At 36.8% G+C, this 19106-nt stretch overlaps 1 protein-coding gene across 1 annotated transcript in view; it reads left to right on the plus strand.

Annotated features, from left to right (window-relative positions):
- The window catches only part of PRKCI (protein kinase C iota), an 81360-nt gene that overhangs the window by 40745 nt on the left and 21509 nt on the right, over nt 1–19106 (plus strand). The window contains exons 3-8 of the mRNA XM_047100118.1: nt 1333–1422; nt 3295–3345; nt 6571–6656; nt 8234–8374; nt 11371–11425; nt 13074–13132. Of these exons, the coding sequence (XP_046956074.1) occupies nt 1333–1422; nt 3295–3345; nt 6571–6656; nt 8234–8374; nt 11371–11425; nt 13074–13132 (482 nt within the window). The remainder of the gene's footprint in view (nt 1–1332; nt 1423–3294; nt 3346–6570; nt 6657–8233; nt 8375–11370; nt 11426–13073; nt 13133–19106) is intronic.

Raw genomic sequence — 19106 nt, forward strand, 5'->3', positions numbered from 1 at the left:
CTGTCTCTCTGTGTCTCAAAAATAAATAAACGTTAAAAAAAAAATAAAAAAAAATAAATTTTAAAAAGTTGTTTGTAATAAATCTAAAATATTGTAAACCCGTGATGTAAAAAGTACAAAAGAAAAGTAAGAAGTCAAAGATCAAAAGCCCTACTCTATATTTTTCCCCTTCTTCTCACCCACCCCCTCCAGTTTCAGTCTAGGGTTTGCTCTTGAGGGTGTGGCTACAATGGAATGGCAACCCAAGTGTGAGGGAGATTGTTGAGAGGGAGATTCAAACATGCCTGTGCCTGAGAAGAGCTAGTGGAAGGAAAGGAAAAATGCAAATGGAACTGAAAGGGCTAATGGGATAAAGCCCAGAGGAAGGTAAAAGGAAGAGATTCAGTAAGGGAATCGCCAAGTTGGAGAAAGGTACAAAGGCACTCATTTCTTTGAGACTGGAGGAAAGGAGATGGCTTCATTTTTCTCTCGTGAGTAATAGACATAGTTCTCTACTGAGAGTGACTGAGGTTTGGATAGGGCCGGTGGCATCTTGTGTGTGGTAACATTTGGTGTGACCACAGGAATGAGCAGAAGCATTGCAGTGTGGAGGACCCAGCTCGGGCCCCAACTGGGATCTAATTACTTTTTCATTGAGGAATGCCATCATTCAGGGAGATGTGCCATCTCAATCTTTGCCAGGGTGACTCAGTTCTTTGGCTGGTTGACTAGGGAGGTGTTTCTTCCTTAGTCTTTCTGTGTGTCCATTTACTAAAATGATGCGTTTACATTTAAAAGCAGCTCAGATTGGACTGCTGTTCAGTCCAGAGTACTTAGTAGCTGTGCTTCCTTTCTGTGAGCCTCTTGAGCAGGCTCTCAGGTGAAGGAAAAATTTGACAGAATGATTACATGGAGACCTCTAACCGACCATATTGTGGCAGTGAAACCACTTTCACTTCCTCCTCTAGAGAGATAGGTAACAGAAAACTTGTCCCTGGCAGTTAGTCATACTGTAGTGACAATCCAAATGTGGTCGGGGTAGATTGTGTTTGCTATATTTTGCATATACTTTATATATTATTGAGAATTAAATGGCTTATATGTATCAAATTTGGTATCTATGAATTTCATGTAATATTTTTGGGAAATAGAAATGGAAGTTATGTAGCTACTTTAGAGAATAGAATTGGCTAAAATTTTAATTATCTAAAGACTTGGCCTTGTCAAATATTACTTTATGTATATATGTGTTTTTCCTCAAGATTTTATGTAATGGAAATTGTTTACTAAACATCACATTTTAGAGGATTTAAAAAGTGAGCTTTGCTTTACTTTACTTTTTATATTTTTTAGGAGACCCGTGTACAGTATCATCTCAGTTGGAGTTAGAAGAAGCCTTTAGGCTTTATGAGCTAAACAAGGATTCTGAACTCCTGATTCATGGTAAAGGACTAGTCATTTCTTACTCTTCTAGAGCTGTACTTTTTTTTTAATAACCCTGTATTCTTGTCCATTTTAAAACATCATCATGATGTCATTTGCTTAATCTCTATCCCTCATTGCTATGTAATTGTTCAGATTTAGTCTCTCAAATGCTAGAGAAAATAAAATCACCTTATAATCTTGGGAAATTTGTTATTTGGGTTTGCCTTCTTGGATATTACACTGAATATCTCTCAGGTTTTCACAGCAAAGTGTAGGATAGAATTTAAAATTGAGTGCCCACTGGAATTCTCCTAAGTCATTCCCTTGCAGTTTTGTAACGTGTGAGAATAATGATCTCCAAAGAGAAGGTATCTTAAATGTCCTTTCTTTTATTTGAAGGTTAGCAGTGAAACTATTTACATAGTTATAGAGATTACGTAGTTTTCTGCAAGCCTGCAAGTCGGATTGCGGTACAGAAGAAGAGACGAAACTCAGCCATCATGTAACTGGTGCACTGTAGACCTAGTTATAGAATCTAGGTCTTCTGGTTCCAAATCTATGTTCTTTTCATTCTACTGGGCTACCCCTCAAATTTTGTATGCACTGTAGAACCCACTTAATATGGCACATTTAGTTGCAATTCGTTGGCAATATTTCATGAAACATTTTTAGGAGCTTTTGGAGACCAGACCTAGGGAACTCTTTAAAACTCAAAACAAACATGAATCTCCCATAAGTATAATGAGTCAACACCTTGTTATTATTCCCATATACTTTTCTTTACAGTGTGTCTTTCAAAAGTGAGTAGTTTGATATTCTTCTGTCTTCAGAATTTGACATAGTGACTTCCAAAGGGATCCATAGTCTAATTTGTTGAGATCCTAGCAGAATTTTAGTAAGTCATCCATTTTGGGGGTCCTCTCTTTTTAGAATAAAACTGCAGTGAGTGTTTAAAGAAGTGACTGATCAATAGTATTAAATAGTTTAAGTTTTGTTTGGTTTTCTGAAAGAGAGAGCACGCACCAGCAGGGGAGGGGCAGTGAGAGAGGGGGAGAGAGAATCTTAAGCAGGCTCCACACGCAGCACAGAGTCCGACACAGGGTTCGATCTCATGACCGTGAGATCATGACCTGAGCCGAAATCAAGAGTCAGACGCTTAGCCAGCTGAGCCACCCAGGCACCCCACTTTTGTTATTTTTACCCTATATCACATATCTGTTTTTAGAAGTTGGCTTATATTTCAACTTTTAAGAATATGTTAGCAACTGTGCTTCCCATACTCTATATTCTTTATTAAGCCATGTCCTTCTGTACATCACAGACTACAGCTGGTTGTCTAGTTCATAAATATACTATGTCTTTATATTCTGTCTCTTTATAAAAATGGCCTGAATTATCATGTTTATAAATTTACAGTTTATAAGATAAAACTTATATTTTGTTGGATTTGGGTACGTGTTAATCTTGTGAACTTATTCTTAAACTTAGTATACATCTTTTAAAAACTGTAATGGTTTATGTTCATATTTGTATACATTTTTGTAATTTAATTTTAATTCTTCATTGTAGCAAACTTTACAACAGAGATTTAAGGAAATAGTTAATTTCTCTAAGGACAAAAGAATCAATTAGTAATGTTAACAAGGAGTAGAATGAATAATTTGAGCTTCTAATGCATTTGTTTTTGGATGTTCACTTTCATAAAAACTTCTTCATATAGCCTTGGTAAAATGGATCCCTTGAAAAAATATTGACCATATGCTACGTATCTTATGTCAAGAGAGGGTAAGGTTGAAATTTGGGTCAACGTTTTTGATATTAGAATTTGACATTCTATGTAATTTGTGTGTTTTAAATATGCTGTATTAATTTTAGTTTATTTTCTTTCAGTCTTCCCTTGTGTACCAGAACGTCCTGGAATGCCCTGTCCAGGAGAAGATAGTGAGTGTGTATATATACTTCATATTTTTGAGAATAGAGTTATTTATGGTACAGTGGCACAAGTGAAAAGAAATCAGAAATAGAACTTTTAGTCCGTTTGATTTCCTTTCCATTCTTCAGTCTAATTTAGTATATCTTAGCAACTGCCTAAACTCTACTTTTGCCAGATCACAATCAGGCAGTTCTTAGTTACAAGTTACTGACATAAGTGTCTGTTGCATGTTTGAAGAGAAAATTAAGTTAATTTTAAGTCATGTTTCATCCTGGTTTTTAATTTTTGAAATTTTCAAACTTGTGGAGAAGTTGAAACATTGAAAACAAAGATACAAAGATATCTTTTGCCTCCATTCACTAATTATTAACATTTTCTATGTTTCCTGTATGTCTGCATCTGTATGTGTTCACACATAGGCAGAGGTGTATATACATTTTTATTTTTTTGGTGTACCATTTGAAAGTAACAAGATGCTTCATCTCTGAATACTTGAGCTTGTGTAGTTAGAAATTGTTAGGGATTTTCTTTTGAATGTCCAAGCTGATGGTTCCCGTTAGTGAGAGGAATTGAAAGTTTATATATATACACACTTATATACAGTCAGTAGTTATTGCCTTTGATATCCAGTGTAATGTATTATTGCTTGTGGATACTACTCATTTTCATTTGTGGTTTCTGCACATATCCATGACTTTAGAGAGAAAAGTAGTAAATGTTTTCCTTTGAATTAAATGAAAGAGTTCTAAACTTTCAGCTCTGTGACTCTTCATGCAACCTGGTGAGAAGGAAAAATTAAACAGCTATGAGTGTTTGTATACAGAGTTGATTGGGGGCTGTGTAATATATATAGGAAGATGGAGAAATATAAGGAAGTAGGTAGAGGCTTGAAGCTCTACTGAAAAATTTAGGTTTGAGTTCAGCTGAGAATATTTTGCTGGAGTTCCAGTGGTGGATGGACCAAAGCCAGTGTAGGCTGCCTTTACACAGCTGTTGGAGAGGCAGCTATGTTCTTTGTCCGGGCTGCATTTTTGAAAGACTTGCCATTGTAGCAGGTCTTGGTTCCAGAGTCCCATCTCCAAACCGATCATGGGTCTATAGCACACTTTCCAGATAAAGTAATAATTTCCTAACTTTTCACTATATTTCATGCTCATATTCACTCTTTAAAATTTGCTGGTGGGGATTTGATACCACTTCTCCCCCAGTATAATAAATGTTACTAAACTAGAGCATGGAGGAAGATTAATCACTATTAATATGGTCTCTTGGCTCTTTTAATTCCTCAGCAACATTAATATGCTTAAATTTAAGGTATATCGAGTTGTAGTTTCATGAAAGCTTCTGAAGATATTTCAGGTTAAGATATTGTTAACAGAAACTTTCTGCTTTGGTTACTCCTAAAAGAATAGATAAATAAAAATTAAAGCATTTATATTTAGGGTTCTGTATTATGCCATCTTTAGATTTCTAATTTAGAGCATTTCAACTGGTCTGTTTTATCTTAATTTTAAATTCAGTGCTACATTTGCTTTAAAATATGAGTTTAAAAACCTAATGGAATCTTTCCACAGTATTAACTATCACTATGGAATATTACTATTAATGACTGATAGACAATGTATATAATAGTGATCAATTTAACCAAAATTACACAGGTAGATTAGATTTGATCTTTTGGAACCTCTTAATTTGTTTAGAAAAAGTATTACTGTAAAAACTATTGGGTTAAAGATTATTGGAGGAGCACCTGGGTGGCTGAGTCAGTAAAGCATTCGACTTGGGCTCAGGTCATGATCTCACAGTCTGAGTTCGAGTCCTGCATCGGGCTCTATGCTGACAGCTCAGAGCTTGGAGCCTGCTTCAGATTGTCTCCCTCTTTCTCTGCCCCTCCCCCACTCACACTCTGTCTCTCTCTCAAAAAATAAACATTAAAAAAGTGAAAAAAAAAAGATTATTGGAGAATATAATATTCCTGAAATTGCAAAATGTCCCTTATAGAACACCTACGAAAAGTAAAATGTGCGTTTACAATGAAGAAAACTAGGAATCACTGCCTTTAACGGAGTGACTGAAACACTAGTAAGTGGGAGTCAGCAATCTGACATTTGTCTATCCCATAATGTGATACAATAAGCAACACATATCGCCTATGTATTATTTTTGCCAAGAGTATTTAATACTGATTCTAATGAGGAAACAGACAAATCCAGAATGTGGGACATAACGTAAGACAACTGGACCCTGTTAAAAAAAAAAAAAGTCAACATCACGAAGACTCAACAACAAATACGGCACTGTGAATATTTCAGCATCCATTAAAGAGACAAAAAAGGTATAGCAACCAAATGCAATGCTTAAATCTTGATTGGATCCTGGAGAGAAAAAGAAAGCTATGAAATACACTCCGAGGACAAATAGGGGAATTTGCCTATGAGCTGTATGTTAGGTGACGATTGAATTAATGTTGATTTTCTCAATCATGGTAATGGTATTGTGCCTAAGCAGAATTAGGGGAACGTCCTTAATCTAAGGCAGTGGATATTTACGTGTTTAAGGGTGAAGTGGTATGTCTGCAACTTACTTTTATTTTTTTTTTATTTTTTTTTTTATAAATTTTTTTTTTTAACGTTTATTTATTTTTGAGACAGAGAGAGACAAAGCATGAACGGGGGAGGGTCAGAGAGAGGGAGACACAGAATCTGAAACAGGCTCCAGGCTCTGAGCTGTCAGCACAGAGCCCGACGCGGGGCTCGAACTCACGGACCGCGAGATCGTGACCTGAGCCGAAGTCGGATGCTTAACCGACTGAGCCACCCAGGCGCCCCTGCAACTTACTTTTAAATGATTCCAAGAAAAAAAGCAGGTGTAGAGGACAGAAAGCAAAGTTGGCATAATGTTAGTAATTGGTAAATCTGTGTGAAGGATGCAGGTGTTTCTTGTTCTGTTCTGTCGATTCTCTGTGGGCTTAAAAATTTTCAAAATAAAAGTTGCGGGAAAAGTTGTGTTAAAAAACACGAAAGCCCGAATGGTTATTTGAACACTTTTACTCCATGGGCTTTGTTTTCATTTAGTTCCTCGATGCATCTATTTTAGTTTTTCACTTTGTTTTTATCCAAATATTTTTTTTCTTGCAGTGAATATCATGAAAAAAATCACAGACTTAATTACAAAAAGACTTTACTCACACTTGCTCTTCTTTTTTCTTTTTTTAACTTTTTATCTCTCTTCAGAATCCATCTACCGCAGAGGTGCACGCCGCTGGAGAAAGCTTTATTGTGCAAATGGCCACACTTTTCAAGCCAAGCGTTTTAACCGGGTAAACCATAGTTTTTTAAATGTTTGATAATTTGAGATATCTATTTTTTCCCTCACTACTGTAAAGTCTCGTTTTCCCTTTTAAAGGAGTAAATAGGGTGACAACATTCCCAGTTTGCCCGAGGGCAGTATCCCTGTTATCTCCAGGTAATTAAAAAAAAAAAATTTTTTTTAAATGTTTATTTATTTTTGAGAGAGAGACAGACACAGTGTGAGCAGGGGAGGGGCAGAGAGAGAGGGAGACACATTATCTAAAGCAGGCTCCAGGCTCTGAGCTGTCAGCACAGAGCCCGATGTGGAGCTCGAACCCACGAACTGCGAGATCATGACCTGAGCCGAAGTCGGTGCTTAACCAACTGAGCCGCTCAGGCGCCCCTTGAAGTAATTTTTAATAGCCTCTCCCGTCTTTTAATAGCCTGCTCCAGAGTGGATGATTAATTATGTGGTTATCCTAGCTAAAATAAAGTTGGCTTTTTATTTTATTTATTTATTTTTAAGTTTTATTTATTTAGAGACAGAGAGAGCATGTGTGCATGTGTTTGTGGAGGAGGGGCAGAGAGAGAGGGAGACAGATTATTCGAAGCAGGCTCCATGCTGTCAGCACAGAGCCTGATGTGGGGCTTGATCCGATGAACCATGAGATCATGACCTGGGTCAAAATCAAGAGTCAGATTCTTAACCAACTGAGCTGCCCAGGTACCCCGAAAGTTGACTTTTTAAGTATAATTCCAAACATCCAGAAAATAAGCAAAGTTTATTTTGCAAACCAGTTAATGTTGTAATTTTAACTTTCAGTTTTGAATATAATTGCAAAACACTGACCTAGCTTTAACTATGTACCAGGTGCTTTTCCAAATGCTTGACGTATATTAACTCATTTAATCTTTACAACAACTTGTGAGATAGGTACTATATATTTCTATTTTATAGGTGAAAAAACTGAGGTATGGGGCAATTAAGAAACTTGCCCAAGATGACACAGCTAGTAAGTGGCAGAGCCAAGGTTTGAAAGAAATTTCCAGGAGTCCGTGTTTTCTCTCCACTTGATAACTACAAATATATGGATCCCATTTCCATTGTAAAACTAGTGTCATGTTCTCGATTCATTAATGTATAAATAAAAGCTACCACCTGAGGTTTACAAAAGTCCTTTTCTCAGTAGCACTAATATTTGAAAACCTTTGAAATAATTACTTTAGGTATTAATCTTTAAGAGAGCAGGGCTTTGCTTTGAGTTCTGAACATTCTGGAAGGTTTATGTTTGCTTGGGAGTCCTTGCATAGCTTTTTCTGTCATATGGTTTTCAAGTTTAATTCACTTTTACTATTTTCAATACTCTGAATTTATGTGAAGACTAAAAATTCTTGAAGTTAGAAAACAACATGCTTGCAAATTTCACTCTTGCAAACAAAGCTCTTTTCTGTTTAATTTTCCTATTCTAGCTTTGGAAAAGTTATGTATGATGAAGGGAACTGAGAGAAGAAAGCCACTTATTTTCACTATTTTATGAGCAGAATGTTGGCAAATAATTACGACTGTCTTTTGGTTAATAAAATACTGCTGAATTATTCTTTCCAGCGTGCCCACTGTGCTATCTGCACTGACCGAATATGGGGACTTGGACGCCAGGGATATAAGTGCATCAACTGCAAACTCCTGGTTCATAAGAAGTGCCACAAACTTGTCACAATTGAATGTGGGCGGCATTCTATGCCACCGGTAAGACACAGTTGTCTCTTTTTAATAGAGCATTTTCAGTAACACTACTAGAACAGAGGGCTAAAATACGGAGGTGCTAAGGAATCACAGTTTTAACAGTGTTGGTACAGAAAGTAACTTTACAGTCCAGTTGACCTATGGTGAGTTTTGGAATTGTTACTACAAATTTGTAGTATATAGGTAACTTCTTTATTTAATTTGCTACAAAACCATCTGGTCTAAATTAGGAAGAGGTAGGGAAAACCATTTAAGAGACTCTTTTCTCTTCTTTAAGCCAAACTCATTAGTTTGTAGCTCCCGTTGTTCTGGAGCATCCACACCAAACAGAGATCAGGTAAGAAGAATCAGAGGCTTCATGTTTGCTATTTAAAGTATGAGATTACTAGGTAGGGAGTTTTTGAATTAAAAAATTTTATTTTCACTTTTTCTTTAAATATACAATTAAAACATGTTGGTTATAGAATAAATAGAGAATACAAATGAATAAAGAGAAATTAAATACAAATCCCTCATGAGGGGCACCTGGGTGGCTCAGTTGGTTAAGCATCTGACTCATGATTTCATTCAGGTTTTGATCTCAAGATTGTGAGTTCAAGCCCTGCATTGGGCTCTGCCTGGGGCATGAAGCCTACTGAAAAATTAAAAGTTAAATTAAAAAAATAAAAATAAAAATGCCCCATGAAAAGTCCTATCTAAAGGTAATTGTCTTGGTGTATATTCTTCCAGACCTTTTTCTTTGCAGATTTATATGCATAAACATTAAAAACTTGTCCATTATTCTATATGGATATAGAATAATCTATTAGAATAGATTATAGAATAATCTATATAGAATAATCTATAATCTAATAATTGTATTCATATAGAATAATGGAAAACTTTTAAATACGTTTTAAGAGTAGATATAACAGTATAATGAACTTCCATATATCAATCATCTGGCTCCCACGGGTATCAACTCATGAGTGATATTATTTCAGCTATACACTCCCCATAAGTGACCTGCTGTCATCCTGTATAATTTTGAAACAAATCTAAAAGATAAGAACTCTTTTAAAAACTAACTGAAAAACAAATTCCTTATATCAAATACTCATCCAGGCAGTGTTCAAAATTTCAGTTGCCTCATAAATGTGAAAATTTTGTTTTTACAGTTTTCATTCTGAATTAGGATCCAACTGAAGTCCATATTTGCAGTTGATTGATATGTGTCCTAGATATTTTCTAACTTACTGATGCTTCCATCTCTTTCTCTCTCTTGCTTTTGTCCCCCTTAAAATTTAAATGTAGAAGAAATTATGTTGTCATTTAAAGTGTTGCAGAATTTCTCTCTTTGCTTCTCCATGGTTATGTTTAAAATGTTTCCCCATATTCTTTATTTTCTGTATGTTATAGTTGAACCTATAATTAGATTCCGGGTTTTGGTTTCTGTGGGTTGTTTTTGAGACTGCTTCATAGAAGGTGGGGTCTTTATCCATCAGAATGTGCATAATGTTTGATTTGGTCTCATTCTTTTACATACTTTTTAGCAAAAGTGAGATCATATATATACTGTTTTCATCCCATTTTTCTCACTCAACTATGTATTTTGGTCATCTTTCTATATCTGTCTGTCTATATCCCCATCAATTTTAGCATATTTTGTTATATGTCTGTATCATGATTTACTTCATGTGTTCCCTATGGTTGAACATTTGACTTGTTTTCCGAATTTCCCTGTAAAGAAAATCATCATGAACGTTCTGATAACTAAATTTTATTATTTCCTTAAGGATCCAGAAGTAGAATTACTGGCCTAAAGGATATGCATTTTTAAAGAGATCTGGAGACATCTTTCTAAATTGCCTTCTAGAATGAGTGTACCATGTTTATTCATAGTACCTTCTTTGGACATTGTGAAAATAGGTTATTATTAGTGACTCTTGGCTATCAGAATTATTTAGCTTGTTCGTATAAGCTCAGGAATGGGTTTGTAGTTAGGGAGGTGAAAATCCCATCTTAAGAAAAAAAAAACAAAGGCCAAAATTTGTGAACATAATTTATTCAGGGTACTGTTGATATTCTTGAGTATTCTTAGGTGATGGAATGACTTGTGTACGTTTATAAATGTAGAAAGAAAGGGGCAGGATTAGTGATTATATTGATATTTTAGGATGGATGCTAAACACAATGAAAAATCCAAAGGCCTGTCTTTAAGACAGCCTTAAAATTACAATGGTGTAGGGGAGCCTGGCAGGCTCAGTCAGTAGAGCAAGTGACTCTTGATTGAAATGAGTCCCATGTTGGGTGTAGAGATTACTTTAAAAAAAAAAAATCTAAAAAAAGAAACTATAACTGTATAACTTAATGTTCTTTCTCAAGTTTACCCTTTCTTGCTGGTATTCATTAAACCTGGATCCAAGATTAATGAATTAGTAGCACTTTAGTTTGAGTTAACATTTTTCCTGAGGTTATTGGCAGTTAGTGGGTTAAGTCAGTTTCTAGAAGATATGTCTTTTCCTTATTTGGATCATTGGCACTTTTGAGAATCTTCAGAAAAATGGGAAATCCATGAAATTTTAGGTTTATAGACCATTTTGAAGTCCATCTCTGGACTCAGCTAAGGAACGTATGTACTAATGACTTCTTTTGTTAGAGATGTAAAGTGAATGTGTGGAGCTCAAAGGAAGAATAGTGTAGAAGAGAAACAGATGAGAGTATATAGAAGTTTAATTTGATTGCTAATTGATGGTCTGAAGTTAGTATTCTGTTTCTTCTGTTATCTGTAAAATGTGACTAATGTTACGTCATTCACAAGAATATTGCATGGTTTCATATAATAAAATTAAAGTAAATTAAATATAGTAAAAACAGTTCTCACTTGTTAAGTTATATTCTTTCAAGCTTAAATTTTAATACGCTGTGTCTCATCAAAATAATGTTGTTTCTGAATTAATAGAGGTATTGGGATTTAAAAAGAATCCACTAAATTACTATATCTTTGGAAATGTTTGTAGGAGCCAATGATGCCCATGGATCAGTCATGCATGCATTCAGACCATGCACAGACAGGTAAGAATCCCACTGGTACTAACCATTGTTCATCAACAAAGTATCATTTAAAGACTTCTTTAGGTAACTCTTTAACTTAAGTTTAAAATCATTTATGTTGTTGCCAAAAGAAGTTAGGTTACCATATTTTGTGGTGGTGTTATCAGTCACAATATTTAACATATACCTGTGGCATTTTAAGAAGACAACTATGTAAATTACAACAAATGACTCTTCTCTAATTCAGGTGAATTTCTTCTGAGAGCTTTTTAAAATTCAGCAAACCTAGTTTTTTCAGTAATGAAAACATACTGATATTGTGGGCCACGTTGACTATGTTCAGGTGATCTGTTTTTATTAAAAGCTTTATTATCAGAAGTAGAAATTATGGGGGTGCCTGGGTGGCTCAGTCGGTTGAGCATCCAACTTCAGCTCAGGTCATGATATCACAGCTCATGAGTTCGAGCCCCGTGTCGGGCTCTGTGCTGGCAGCTCGGAGCCTGGAGCCTGCTTCAGATTCTGTGTCCCCTTCTCTCTCTGCCTCTAACCCACTCGCATTCTGCCTGTTTCTCTGAAAAATAAATAAACATTAAAAAAAAAATTTAAGATGTAGAAATTATGTAAAAGATATAGAGATGTAGTATGGAAAATTCAAAAAAGATCATGTGAGTTCCAATGTCAGATAGATACAGAACCTTAAATATGTATCTGGGAAATTTGGAGAGCTGTTAACCAGGACAGAGCATACTGATCTCAGAAGAGTCAAGAAAAGGAAGATGAGGGAGTTTTTCTGGAAGGACAGAATACAGTCTCTTGTTCATGCAATCTGTGAAATGTGGGTGTGTTTTTTTGTTTTTTGTTTTTTTTTTGCCCCAAGTAGTTCCAAGGAATAGAAACCTGTAGTCAAGTTTTTGAGTATGAAGAAAGTGAGGAGTAAAAACCAAAGGCCCCCTCTCTCTATGCCTTAGTCATACTAAAATAATTAAGGTTTATGGAGTCATCCTTGTAGAAGGAATTGATTAATTTGTGAAGAGGAGAAATATTTTTAAAAAAACAAAAATATTTGTTAAAATCAATACTTGGCTGTTAATTGGTTCTTGTTCTCTACTCTCATTAAAGATTAGGAGTTGACTCATAAATACATACAATTTATTACCAGTAGGACAAATATTCCATTTTAAATAGTGAAAACTTGAGGGTGCCTGGATGGCTCAGTTGGTTAACCATCTGACTCTTTTTTTTTCCTTAATTTTTTATGTTTTATTTATTTTTGGGGGGGAGGGGGAAGGGGTAAAGGGAGAGGGAGACATAGAATCCAAAGCAGGCTCCAGGCTCTGAGCTGTAAGCACAGAGCCTGATGGGGGCTTGGACTCACAGACCGTGAGATCATGACCTGAACCAAAGTCAGACGCTTAACCCACTGAGCCACTCAGGCGCCCCACGTATCTGACTCTTGATCTCAGCTCAGGTCTTGATCTCAGGGTTGTGAGTTCAAACCCCATGTTGGGCTCTGCTCTGGGGGTAAAGCCTACTTAAAAAAATAAAATTAAATAATGAAAACTTATTCTGAAATAGAAACTTAAATCACGAGAACATTTTAAGTCAAGCTCAATTAACGGGTACTATTGTTTTTCTCCTTTTTTTGGGGGGGGGGGATTGGATTTTTCAGTAATTCCATATAATCCTTCAAGTCATGAGAGTTTGGACCAAGTTGGTGAAGAAAAGGAGGTAAGATAATTAGTTTTATTGTATATTACATCATTAGCTTTTTAATAAGACTTGACAGTTAAAAAATATGAAAATTAACTTGCTTAGATTTTAAATCATAATGGTAAAATGCAGGAATGATTTTTAATGATGTTTGAGTTTTATTCTGATTTAATCTAATAATTGCTAATTTCATTTAAATTAAATCTGGTGGGATAACTTCTTTCTTTATCCTTTTATTTATTTATTTTTTTAACAGGAGAAGATCAAATTTAATAACCATACAGGGATAACTTATTTTTATTTAAGACAGCATAATCTAAAAAATTATTAAAATTTTAATTTAATATAATTTAAGAGTGAGGTTTAGAATACTTGGTAGTATTATTAAGATATATTGTAGATCCTTCCATATTATGGGCTAGTTGTTTATTTCAAGTATAAATGATTAAGCATCTCAAATACTATTATTTTTTCTATTAAATGTTTTATCAACTTTTAAAGCAGTAAGTTTTTAAAGATATTTAATTAAAATAATATATATATATTTTTTTTTATGAAATTTATTGTCAAATTGGTTTCCATACAACACCCAGTGCTCATCCCAAAAGGTGCCCTCCTCAATACCCATCACCCACCCTCCCCTCCCTCCCACCCCCCATCAACCCTCAGTTTGTTCTCAGTTTTTAACAGTCTCTTATGTTTTGGCTCTCTCCCACTCTAACCTCTTTTTTTTTTTTCCCCTTCCTTTCCCCCATGGGTTTCTGTTAAGTTTCTTAGGATCCACATAAGAGTGAAACCATACGGTATCTGTCTTTCTCTGTATGGCTTATTTCATTTAGCATCACACTCTCCAGTTCCATCCACGTTGCTACAAAAGGCCATATTTCATTCTTTCTCATTGCCACGTAGTATTCCATTGTGTATACAAACCACAATTTCTTTATCCATTCATCAGTTGATGGACATTTAGGCTCTTTCCATAATTTGGCTATTGTTGAGAATGCTGCTATAAACATTGGGGTACAAGTGCCCCTATGCATCAGTACTCCTGTATCCCTTGGGTAAATTCCTAGCAGTGCTACTGCTGGGTCATAGGGTAGGTCTATTTTTAATTTTCTGAGGAACCTCCACACTGCTTTCCAGAGCAGCTGCACCAATTTGCATTCCCACCAACAGTGCAAGAGGGTTCCCGTTTCTCCACATCCTCTCCAGCATCTATAGTCTCCTGATTTGTTCATTTTGGCCACTCTGACTGGCGTGAGGTGATATCTGAGTGTGGTTTTGATTTGTATTTCCCTGATAAGGAGCGACGTTGAACATCTTTTCATGTGCCTATTGGCCATCCGGATGTCTTCTTTAGAGAAGTGTCTTTTCATGTTTTCTGCCCATTTCTTCACTGGGTTATTTGTTTTTCGGGTGTGGAGTTTGGTGAGCTCTTTATAGATTTTGGATACTAGCCCTTTGTCTGATATGTCATTTGCAAATATCTTTTCCCATTCCGTTGGTTGCCTTTTAGTTGTGTTGGTTGTTTCCTTTGCTGTGCAGAAGCTTTTTATCTTCATAAGGTCCCAGTAATTCACTTTTGCTTTTAATTCCCTTGCCTTTGGGGATGTGTCGAGTAAGAGATTGCTACGGCTGAGGTCAGAGAGGTCTTTTCCTGCTTTCTCCTCTAAGGTTTTGATGGTTTCCTGTCTCACATTCAGGTCCTTTATCCATTTTGAGTTTATTTTTGTGAATGGTGTGAGAAAGTGGTCTAGTTTCAACCTTCTGCATGTTGCTGTCCAGTTCTCCCAGCACCATTTGTTAAAGAGACTGTCTTTTTTCCATTGGATGTTCTTTCCTGCTTTGTCAAAGATGAGTTGGCCATACGTTTGTGGGTCTAGTTCTGGGGTTTCTATTCTATTCCATTGGTCTGTGTGTCTGTTTTTGTGCCAATACCATGCTGTCTTGATGATGACAGCTTTGTAGTAGAGGCTAAAGTCTGGGATTGTGATGCCTCCTGCTTTGGTCTTCTTCTTCAAAATTACTTTGGCTATTCGGGGCCTTTTGTGGTTCCATATGAATTTTAGGATTGCTTGTTCTAGCTTCGAGAAGAATGCTGGTGCAATTTTGATTGGGATTGCATTGAATGTGTAGATAGCTTTGGGTAGTATTGACATTTTGACAATATTTATTCTTCCAATCCATGAGCAGGGAATGTCTTTCCATTTCTTTATATCTTCTTCAATTATCTTCATAAGCTTTCTATAGTTTTCAGCATACAGATCTTTTACATCTTTGGTTAGGTTTATTCCTAGGTATTTTATGCTTCTTGGTGCAATTGTGAATGGGATCAGTTTCTTTATTTGTCTTTCTGTTGCTTCGTTGTTAGTGTATAAGAATGCAACTGATTTCTGTACATTGATTTTGTATCCTGCAACTTTGCTGAATTCATGTATCAGTTCTAGCAGACTTTGTGGAGTCTATCGGATTTTCCATGTATAATATCATGTCATCTGCAAAAAGCGAAAGCTTGATTTCATCTTTGCCAATTTTGATGCCTTTGATTTCCTTTTGCTGTCTGATTGCTGATGCTAGAACTTCCAGCACTATGTTAAACAACAGCGGTGAGAGTGGCATCCCTGTCGTGTTCCTGATCTCAGGGAAAAAGCTCTCAGTTTTTTCCCGTTGAGGATGATGTTAGCTGTGGGCTTTTCATAAATGGCTTTTATGATCTTTAAGTATGTTCCTTCTATCCCGACTTTCTCAAGGGTTTTTATTAAGAAAGGGTGCTGGATTTTGTCAAAGGCCTTTTCTGCATCAATTGACAGGATCATATGGTTCTTCTCTTTTTTTTTGTTAATGTGATGTATCACGTTGATTGATTTGCGAATGTTGAACCAGCCCTGCATCCCAGGAATGAATCCCACTTGATCATGGTGAATAATTCTTTTTATATGCTGTTGAATTCGATTTGATAGTATCTTATTGAGAATTTTTGCATCCATATTCATCAGGGATATTGGCCTGTAGTTCTCTTTTTTGACTGGGTCTCTGTCTGGTTTAGGAATCAAAGTAATACTGGCTTCATAGAATGAGTCTGGAAGTTTTCCTTCCCTTTCTATTTCTTGGAATAGCTTGAGAAGGATAGGTATTATCTCTGCTTTAAACGTCTGGTAGAACTCCCCTGGGAAGCCATCTGGTCCTGGACTCTTATTTGTTGGGAGATTTTTGATAACCGATTCAATTTCTTCGCTAGTTATGGGTCTGTTCAAGCTTTCTATTTCCTCCTGATTGAGTTTTGGAAGAGTGTGGGTGTTTAGGAATTTGTCCATTTCTTCCAGGTTGTCCAATTTGTTGGCATATAATTTTTCATAGTATTCCCTGATAATTGTTTGTATCTCTGAGGGATTGGTTGTAATAATTCCATTTTCATTCATGATTTTATCTATTTGGGTCATCTCCCTTTTCTTTTTGAGAAGCCTGGCTAGAGGTTTGTCAATTTTGTTTATTTTTTCAAAAAACCAACTCTTGGTTTCGTTGATCCGCTCTACAGTTTTTTTAGATTCTATATTGTTTATTTCTGCTCTGATCTTTATTATTTCTCTTCTTCTGCTGGGTTTAGGCTGCCTTTGCTGTTCTGCTTCTATTTCCTTTAGGTGTGCTGTTAGATTTTGTATTTGGGATTTTTCTTGTTTCTTGAGATAGGCCTGGATTGCAATGTATTTTCCTCTCAGGACTGCCTTCGCTGCGTCCCAAAGCGTTTGGATTGTTGTATTTTCATTTTCGTTTGTTTCCATATATTTTTTGATTTCTTCTCTAATTGCCTGGTTGACCCACTCATTCGTTAGTAGGGTGTTCTTTAACCTCCATGCTTTTGGAGGTTTTCCAGACTTTTTCCTGTGGTTGATTTCAAGCTTCATAGCACTGTGGTCTGAAAGTATGCATGGTATAATTTCAATTCTTGTAAACTTATGAAGGGCTGTTTTGTGACCCAGTATATGATCTATCTTGGAGAATGTTCCATGTGCAGTCGAGAAGAAAGTATATTCTGTTGCTTTGGGATGCAGAACTCTAAATATATCTGTCAAGTCCATCTGATCCAATGTATCATTCAGGGCCCTTGTTTCCTTATTGACCGTGTGTCTAGATGATCTATCCATTTCTGTAAGTGGGGTGTTAAAGTCCCCTGCAATTACCACATTCTTATCAATAAGGTTGCTTATGTTCATGAGTAATTGTTTTATATATTTGGGGGCTCCAGTATTCGGCGCATAGACATTTATAATTGTTAGCTCTTCCTGATGGATAGACCCTGTCATTATTATACAATGCCCTTTTTCATCTCTTGTTACCGCCTTTAATTTAAAGTCTAGTTTGTCTGATATAAGTATGGCTACTCCAGCTTTCTTCTGGCTTCCAGTAGCATGATAAATAGTTCTCCATCCCCTCACTCTCAATCTAAAGGTGTCCTCAGATCTAAAATGAGTCTCTTCTAGACAGCAAATAGATGGGTCTTGTTTTTTTATCCATTCTGATACCCTATGTCTTTTGGTTGGCGCATTTAATCCATTTACATTCAGTGTTATTATAGAAAGATACGGGTTTAGAGTCATTGTGATGTCTGTATGTTTTATGCTTGTAGCGATGTCTCTGGTACTTTGTCTCACAGGGTCCCCCTTAGGATCTCTTGTAGGGCTGGTTTAGTGGTGACGAATTCCTTCAGGTTTTGTTTGTTTGGGAAGACCTTTATCTCTCCTTCTATTCTAAATGACAGACTTGCTGGATAAAGGATTCTCGGCTGCATATTTTTGCTGTCTAGCACACTGAAAATCTCGTGCCAATTCTTTCTGGCCTGCCAAGTTTCAAAAGAGAGATCAGTCACGAGTCTTATAGGTCTCCCTTTATATGTGAGGGCACGTTTATCCCTTGCTGCTTTCAGAATTTTCTCTTTATCCTTGTATTTTGCCAGTTTCACTATATGTCGTGCAGAAGATCGACTCAAGTTACGTCTGGAGGGAGTTCTCTGTGCTCTTGGATTTCAATGCCTTTTTCCTTCCCCAGTTCAGGGAAGTTTTCAGCTATAATTTCTTCAAGTACCCCTTCACCTTTCCCTCTCTCTTCCTCCTCTGGGATACCAATTATGCGTGTATTATTTCTTTTTAGTGTATCACTTAGTTCTCTAATTTTCCCCTCATACTCCTGGATTTTTTTATCTCTCTTTCTCTCAGCTTCCTCTTTTTCCATAACTTTATCTTCTAGTTCACCTATTCTCTCCTCTGCCTCTTCAATCCGAGCCGTGGTGGTTTCCATTTTGTTTTGCATTTCGTTTAAAGCGTTTTTCAGCTCCTCGTGACTGTTCCTTAGTCCCTTGATCTCTGTAGCAAGAGATTCTCTGCTGTCCTCTATACTGTTTTCAAGCCTAGCGATGAATTTTATGACTATTATTCTAAATTCACTTTCTGTTATATTATTTAAATCCTTTTTGATCAGCTCATTAGCTGTTGTTATTTCCTGGAGATTCTTCTGAGGGGAATTCTTCCGTTTGGTCATTTTGGATAGTCCCTGGAGTGGTGAGGACCTGCAGGGCACTTCCCCTGTGCTGTGGTGTATAACTGGAGTTGGTGGGCGGGGCCGCAGTCAGTCCTGATGCATGCCCCCAGCCCACCGCTGGGGCCACAGTCAGACTGGTGTGTGCCTTCTCTTCCCCTCTCCTAGGGGCGGGATTCACTGTGGGGTGGCGTGGCCCATCTGGGCTACTTGCACACTGCGAGGCTTGTGATGCTGGGGATCTGGCGTATTAGCTGGGGTGGGTAGGCAAGGTGCACGGGGGCAGGAGGGGCAGGCTTAGCTCGCTTCTCCTTAGGTGATCCACTTCAGGAGGGGCCCTGTGGCAGCGGGAGGGAGTCAGATCCGCTGCTGGTGGTTTGGCTCCGCAGAAGCAGAGTTGGATGTTTGCGCGGAGCAAGCAAGTTCCCTGGCAGGAACTGGTTCCCTTTGGGATTTTGGCTGG

This window comes from Lynx rufus, unplaced genomic scaffold, assembly GCF_022079265.1.
Source record: "Lynx rufus isolate CCGP_SWC_20201006 ecotype Redwood Valley unplaced genomic scaffold, mLynRuf1.p SCAF_5, whole genome shotgun sequence".
In the NCBI taxonomy this organism is placed as follows: Eukaryota; Metazoa; Chordata; class Mammalia; order Carnivora; family Felidae; genus Lynx; species Lynx rufus.